This window comes from Aegilops tauschii, chromosome 2 (assembly GCF_002575655.3).
Source record: "Aegilops tauschii subsp. strangulata cultivar AL8/78 chromosome 2, Aet v6.0, whole genome shotgun sequence".
In the NCBI taxonomy this organism is placed as follows: domain Eukaryota; kingdom Viridiplantae; phylum Streptophyta; class Magnoliopsida; order Poales; family Poaceae; genus Aegilops; species Aegilops tauschii.
This window is the reverse complement of record NC_053036.3, coordinates 585,101,562-585,108,842: the sequence shown is the minus strand read 5'-3', so window position 1 is coordinate 585,108,842 and position 7,281 is coordinate 585,101,562. Positions and strand designations below refer to the sequence as shown.

Genomic DNA, 7,281 nt, shown 5'->3' with positions numbered 1-7,281 from the left:
TCAACACCATAATAATAACTCTAATTAATTAGAGAGGATACATGCAGTTTCCAACAAACCCACAGCCCACACACGTTAGTTCGACATAAAACAGAGTTTCCAACAGTTAACCGACACACTTTAGTTGACTGGATCAAAATAAAGCACACCGTCCTTCCTCTCCCAATGATTACTCCCTCTGTAAAGTAATATAAGAGCATTTAGATCACTAAAGTAGTGATCTAAACGCTCTTATATTTGTTTAAGGAGGGCGTATTTGCTTCGTGCACCGATCGAATCAACGCCTCTGACCAAACCCCCACTCTAGGAGAAAGCTGAGACAAGGCATCAACTAGCGCTTTCATGGTCCTTGTGTCCCTGGCTGTCATGGTCCTAGTCCTTCTGGACCTTCTGTCACTGTCCCTAAAAGAAAGAAAGAAAAATCAATCAGTCAACGAGTATAAACAGTGCTTATGTGACCGACCAAGAAAAAACAAGGCATCTGTTACCTTCTCTTTCTCTCCTTTTCAGTGAAGTCAAGTAGAGCCATTCCTACCTTGAATCCAGACTTTGGGTCGGTTATACCCCCTAATATGCCATGGTAGGCCTTAGATATCGCCTCTCTAACCTTGTTACTATGATCCCCAAGAGGATCCTGATCGAGTTGAGCAACCTTTTCCATAACTATAAGCTTTTCCATAACTGGAGGCAGGTACTTCTCAAATTTTTCACCAATAGCAAGAGCAATCTGTCCAATGCTTGATAGAATTGGAGGTTGAAGTGTCGATTCTCCCATACCTTGATACAAAACTTCCATAATATGATCAAAGCATGGCACCACTTCTTCCTCTTTTCCCTCTTTTCCCAAGACATGGCATATATCACATATCACTTCTAAATAAAGTGGAGAGAGTCGCTTCACACTGAAATATTGTAGCACCGTAGGCATGTGTTGTCCAAAATCAGCACCAATGGCATGAGCAAGAGCACCAATGGCAAGGGCTGCTCCATTTCGTGCACTTGTACTCTCACGGGTTAAGAGAGGGCACAACAACATCAACACACATTTAGCAGACCCCTTGAGTGTACTTCCAAGCTTGTGGATCAAGACTTCAACTAGACCACACAGCAAGACCTCAAGTTGGTTCTTCCTCTGAACAGATGAAACTGCACCATGACCATTAAGCACAATGTTGAATCTCCTCATAATATGAGACATCAAGCCTATAACAGCCTGGCGAACTTGTAAGTCCCCAGTGTCACTAACTCTCACAATCTCACTCAAAGCTTTATAAGGAGATGGAAGAAGGCAAAAAGGGGTCTCCCTAGCCAGATCCGAAGCACAAAGAAGAGCATCAATAAGAGGCTTAACAGAAGGTGAAAGCTCACATGAGTTTGATTTTGACCTTGACTTTGCATCTTCTGCATAACCTCTTGCAAGAAAATATAGAGCTCCATGCACTTCAACGGACACTTCAGGGACATCTTTGCTCCTTTCTATCAAGAGCTTCATGATCCGATCCAGGACTACCACCTCATTTCTCACGATTCTATGTGCACCAACAAGCTTAAACAGCCGCCCAAGTGTCCAGGCAGCCCTGCCTCTTACACCTTCCTCCGGATGGTCCATCAAGACAAGCAATAAATGAACTAGAGGAGCAAGTTGCTTGACCGAGGGACCTTCCAGGATAAAACCTAATGGAGACAATGCTGCTATCTTATGTGGCCCATTCAAGTTCTCCTTGACAAAATGCATCACAAGGGGGACAACTCCACCCTTCATAATTCTAGCTGCAAGGCCTAGGCATGTCATGGAAATGCCTTGTAGAGTCTCATCTTCCTCTTCGTCTTGTTCCAAAATGTCTTCAAGGTTTACTCCCTCTTGTTCCACATTTTCATCTCCCTCTTCTTCTTGTTCCCCCGTCATGGAAATGTCTCCCTCGTCTCCCTGTTTCCAAATGTCCTCCTGTTTTAAATCTCCCTGTTCTTTGTTTAAGTAAGTTTGTAGGAGAAGTGGAACAAATGAACAGAGAGGACCAATAAAGCTAGATGCCTCTTCTTCATCATCATCTTCTTTTTCTTTTTCTTCTTCTTCTTCCTCCTCTTCCTCTTCCTCTTCCCAACCAATCTCTTCTTGGAAAACAGTGATCCACAACTTAATACATTGGAATTTAAGTGATTCCACATCTCCTTCCAAAGCTTGGGATGTAAGACTCATCATGATCTCCTTGTAAGGTTCTAATATGGTATGACAAGTGTGTGCAATTGCAACAAGGCACTCAAATGCTGCCTCTTTGATCTCTGCTCCAGAATTTATCCTGCCTGCCACTTCACAAACTGCCACTACAGAATTCCTCCAAGCATGGTCTTCAAACTTGGTAAACTCAAGAATGTTGAGTAAAGCTTTAAGGGCTGTGAGATGGACTTGAGAATCTAGCATCTGGTTATTCAGTGCACTGATGACACTACCCATAACAACATCCACTTGATCCCCCTTGACAACTTTAGGGATCTTCGCCTCAAAGATATACTGGAGCACCTCTAGAGTTGCTTGCTTTAGTGAAGAAGATGAACTTGCCATGTTGTCCACTAATTTACCAACAAGGTCCAGCCATTGATTCCGGGGTATCTCCATGCATGCAACCCTCGCAATAACTTTTGCAATAACTTTTGATGAGGGGTGCCTTGAATGAGATTGCCTTGAATCAAATTCTAGTGTCATGAGCAACTTATTCTTAATCTCTGATCGGATAGAGGGATCCAGGCTGAGCCATTTTATACAAAGTAGATCCTTGTGTGCATCCTTGAGTGCAGGATCCTTTGAGTCCAAGGAGTTCTTAAGGGTGATGGCAGCAAGTGCCCTAGACTCTTCTGGAATCCCCTCCCTCAAAAGCTCAGATGATAAATATAGGAGGAAGTTGGGAAGATCAAGATTTTGGAGCCGCTTTAGCATGTCTTCTCCTATTGACCTTATGTTGTTGTCTGGGTGTGACGCATGTGCAAGAGCATCACTCACATCAATTGATTCATCCATATCAACTTTCTTGGGCAAGTCCCCTGGCAAACATCAACGATAGAAAGAAACAAATTAACCACCAAAAATAAGGTATGTCAGAACCAAATAAATGGATGGAGGACTAATTGTTATATTACTTATAACATATATAACCAGTTGGAAGAAGAAATAAATAATTTACATTAGGAGGAGCCTTGAAGTCACAACTAAATACTAAGACTAAAATAACTAAAATAGTAGGACCAAAATATTAGCAGGAGAAAATCACAAGAAAACTAGTAACCGTAGTCAAAAGGAGGAAACTTGAAGAACAAAATTTACAAGAAAAATTCATAGTTAAGTCATATACATCCCAAGACATGAAACAAAGAAAACACTGACCAACATCATTCTTAATAATATATAAACTAGAAAAAACAAATAAAATAATCGTCATTCTTGATAGTATAAAGATAGATATTATCCCTTACTAATAACCATAGCCTACAACAAAAACAAAAAACTAGGCGCAAATTTACAGCAAAGCTTCCAGCACAAAGGGCTATAATACTACCATGAAGTACAGTGTAAATACAAAATGAATCAAGTCATAATTAGTACTACAAAACAAAGATAGAGAGAGGGCCATTATGCCTTTTATAGCAAAAATTGATGGATAAATGCCTATATCTATGAAACTTAATATAAAACATATCTTAAGGCAAAAAAAAAATGGACTGGGCTAGTTCTAGTTCCAAAGGGTAGTGCCTGGACATCCTCTAACTAAGATCAAAAACTAATAATCCAAGAGTGGGCAATAAAAGCTACACCAAAATATCATCCAACTATGATTAATCAAGAGCTAATAATCCAAGAGGGGGAGAATGAGGGACCTTAAGAGGAACCTCAACGTGAGGAGAGAAAAAACAGGTCAACTATCCCCAGAACCAAAAGAGCATAACCACCTCCCTAAAGCAACAACAAATCAACCTTCCCTAGATTGTTGTTGCTGGTCACTTGCGGTCATATGGGATCATCACTGTCAAAACTTATGCTTCTTAGAAGACCTAGCCTTGCAATTAGAGATGAGAGTGGTGAGGGGCTAGCCAGCCGGCGACTAGAGTTAGGGATCCAGTAGATCTTACCAGCAAAAAGAGGAAGCCGGCCGTTTCTACTCGTGCGCCTCCGCTAGCTCGGGAGTTCGATGGCTGTGCGGACAGTAGCTCAGGAGCTTGCGGCGGCGAGCGGATGTCCAAGGGAAGCCCTAAATAAATTCTACGGAGTCTCTCTCAGTCATGTTCCAAGCCGTTGGATGGTGTTGCCTTAAGATTCGCGAAGCGCTGCCGGCTTTCGCTTTCGGCCTGTTTAGGGATGCGTGATGGGCTGGATGCGAGGGAGGGCTGGTGGGCTTTTCCCACCGGGCAATCTGGGACAGGCTCTTGTCATGGATCCCCTGTTTAAAGAAAAACGCTCTTGTCATGGACCAGCCCTAGTAGAATGCACGTGCAACTGTAGTATAGTTTTTCCCCCTCAAATCTCTATAAGACCTTGTTTGGTTTCAAGGGATCCTCCCGGGATCCCCGTCATTTCCCTGGGTGGGGATGCCGCGAGTAAATTCCTCCCTGGTTGTGTGGGAGGTGCATTTGGTGTCAACAAGGAAAGACCTTTCCATCCCCGATCCACCCCGATTTTCCGGGTAGAAAACCATCACCTCGTCACGTCGGGAGACTTCTCCCCGTTCTCCTCACGACGCACCGCTCGTGACGTTTTGGAATTGAGCGAGGCCTGTTGTCTGTAGAGCCGCAGGCGCGCAACTCGGTCTGGGTGCTGGTTCACCTCTCCACCAATTAATGATAGCTGCATGCTTTCACAGCACATAGCGGAAGGCCGCATCAAGTGGGTAGGAAAGAAGATGGTACTGTCCCCGGCTCTCCCAAAGGCTCGTGTGAATTTTTCACGGGTTTCTTGTTTTGTCAAGAATATTCCACCGAGGGCGTCATTTCCCTGGAAATATCTCCTTCAGCATCCAAATAAGGCCTAATTGGTTCAAATTCCCCCTCAAGTCCAAAACCGGATTAATCACCCCCTCAAATTTGTTATACCGGATCAACCAAGCCCCAAGGTGGTATTGGACATGATTTAAGGTGGTTTTGAGTTATTGATGCTGACTGGACATATAAAAGTCAACTCCGATGAGTCGCCCCCACCAGTCATCCTCCTCTCCGGCGGGGTCTGGCCGGTGAGCCCCAGGCCGCATGACGCGGTGCCCTCCACCATGCGCGGCCTCCCGTCTGGGTCAAGCTCGAAGAGCTTGGCGGCCGCCTTGGCCTAGGCCGTCTCGTGACGCTTCTTGTTGGCCGTCCGCTCCACCTCATAATCTCCTATGACCGGCCGCCACGGTGGCAGTACTAACCTTCGACTACGTGGTCGGGGAGGAGATCACGAGCCACGGCGCGCGGACCCGCCTCTGCCTGCGCGCAGGAGTACAAGCGGCGCCCAAACGCCGGCAGCTTCCCGAGCGCGCACACACCGACGATATCCGTCGGCGTTTTCTGCGGCAGCCCCGGGGCAGTGCAGTACGAGCACCTGCCAGTCCGGGAGAAGCACGACCTCAGTCTCTGGCAGCAAAGATCGTGAATTTTGGCCGCCGCCGGCGTGGTGGACGCAGTAGTCCGCGGACGGCGAAGAGGCGGGCGTACAGCCGACGTGGCAGGGCGAGCTGCAGCGCGCGGCCGCGACGAGCAGCCCCGCGGGGTCGAGGCGGCTGAAGCAGAGGACTTCTGCGAGAGACATGGTGATGCCACGACCGGCAATGAGCGCGCGACACTGCGTGACGGCATGTCGCCGGCGCGCGTGCAGCTGGGCAGGCAAGCTGCTTATTGCCGGCGCGCGTGCAGCTGGGCCGGCAAGCTGCTTATTGCTGGCGCGGATGCATGACCAGTATGGATAGACCGACGACATGTGTCCCTGGCGTACAAGGCCCTTGAAAATGTCAGCGGCGCCGTACGCACAGGCCTCGATTCCACATGGCAGAAGGGCGCATCTATTGACCAAACCAAAATTTCATACACAATGACGCATCGTGTAAGTTCTTTACAGTGATTTCCGTTGCCAACCAGTTAATCCGGTCCTCGAACCATCCTACTACTAGTCTATCAAAGAAGAAGAAACATACTACGTACTACCACCGATCCCAAACGCGGACCATGACATGAGATTAATCAGTCGATCCGACCAGCCAGCCGGCGCCCGGTCATCATCATCTCAGGCGGCGGGGACGGCGAGGACGGCGAGGAGGTCGAGCGCCGAGTGGCGAGGTGCTCGTCTTCGCCAAGGGAGTCAACTCGCGACAAGGCGTGAACCGCGTGGCCTTTGACATCTAGTGCGTACGTACTACCGACATGGAAAGTAAGAAGAGAGAAAATAGAAGCAAAACCACTTTCAATTCTCTCCAAAACCACCTAGGGTGAGATTTATACGGTTTTGCAAAGTTTAGGGGGAAAATAATCCGGTTTTGAAGTTGAGGGGGTTATTGATCCATTAAGGAGGATTTGAAGGGGAAAACTATACTTTCTTTTTTGAAAAATAATTAAGATGCTACCTACCAGTGGCAGAGCTTGGGCCACATCTTAGGAGGGGCAATGGGCTTGAGGAGGGGGGGGGGGCAGGCTTTGCCCATATTTCATTGATTCTCTGATTAATTTACTCAGGATCCTCTATAACACTAAACTCCTTAATTTTAAAGACCTCACAGCTAGTTGAGGTGTTCAATTCAAATTGGGTCACCCGATTTTGACTGGGTCAACAATTTTTCAATGCTTTCTCGTTCAATTGTTTTATACAATACATTATGCTTCCTAATTTTTAAGGTCTCACAATTAATTGAGGTCTTCAATTGAAAATTGAGTCACTCAATTTTCACTGGATTAACAATTTCTCAAGGAGCTCTCCCATCCAATTACTTCAATTCACTATTGTTCCCTAATTTTGAGGGTCTTCAATTAGATTGAGGTATCCTATAAAAATATATGAACCCCACGCACCCTCCCACCACCTAGAAAAGAAAACGTTGCCATGTGATACTGTATCGCCGATATAGTACATGCAACTATCGACGCGGAATTTTTTTCACATAAATATGGGTCTCTTAGCGGATCACACGAAATCACATCGAGTAAGGCCCCCCAAATCATCAGATTGTAAAAAAACACTTCATCATCTCCCCGCCCCGCCAAACTAAATATTCCATCAATTCCAAAACATAGGTTCCAAAACCAGGCTTTGCCCATATTTCATTGATTCTCTGA

At 46.0% G+C, this 7,281-nt stretch overlaps 1 protein-coding gene across 2 annotated transcripts; it reads right to left on the bottom strand.

The window, feature by feature from the left end:
• On the bottom strand, positions 1-4,271 carry LOC109745440 (importin subunit beta-1). 2 transcript variants are annotated; one of them, XM_073509070.1, is made up of 3 exons: positions 4,120-4,271; positions 489-3,036; positions 1-402 (listed from the first exon to the last, which is right to left on the bottom strand). In XM_073509070.1, the coding sequence occupies exons 2-3, from the start codon at positions 3,011-3,013 to the stop codon at positions 222-224; spliced, it is 2,706 nt and encodes a 901-aa protein (XP_073365171.1). In that variant the 5' UTR covers positions 3,014-3,036; positions 4,120-4,271; the 3' UTR covers positions 1-221. The 2 variants fall into 2 exon arrangements, with proteins under 2 accessions (XP_073365171.1, XP_073365172.1); XM_073509071.1 differs by having other exon boundaries at positions 489-4,041; positions 4,120-4,217.
• Positions 4,272-7,281: the final 3,010 nt, after the last annotated feature.

Bases quoted from the DNA above. Each gene is read 5' to 3' on its own strand.
- LOC109745440 (XM_073509070.1), bottom strand. From the start codon at position 3,013: ATGGATGAATCAATTGATGTGAGTGATGCTCTTGCACATGCGTCACAC. The intron at 403-488 runs GTAACAGATGCC...TCTTTCTTTTAG, and splicing joins GAAAAGGAGAGAAAGAGAAG to GGACAGTGACAGAAGGTCCA.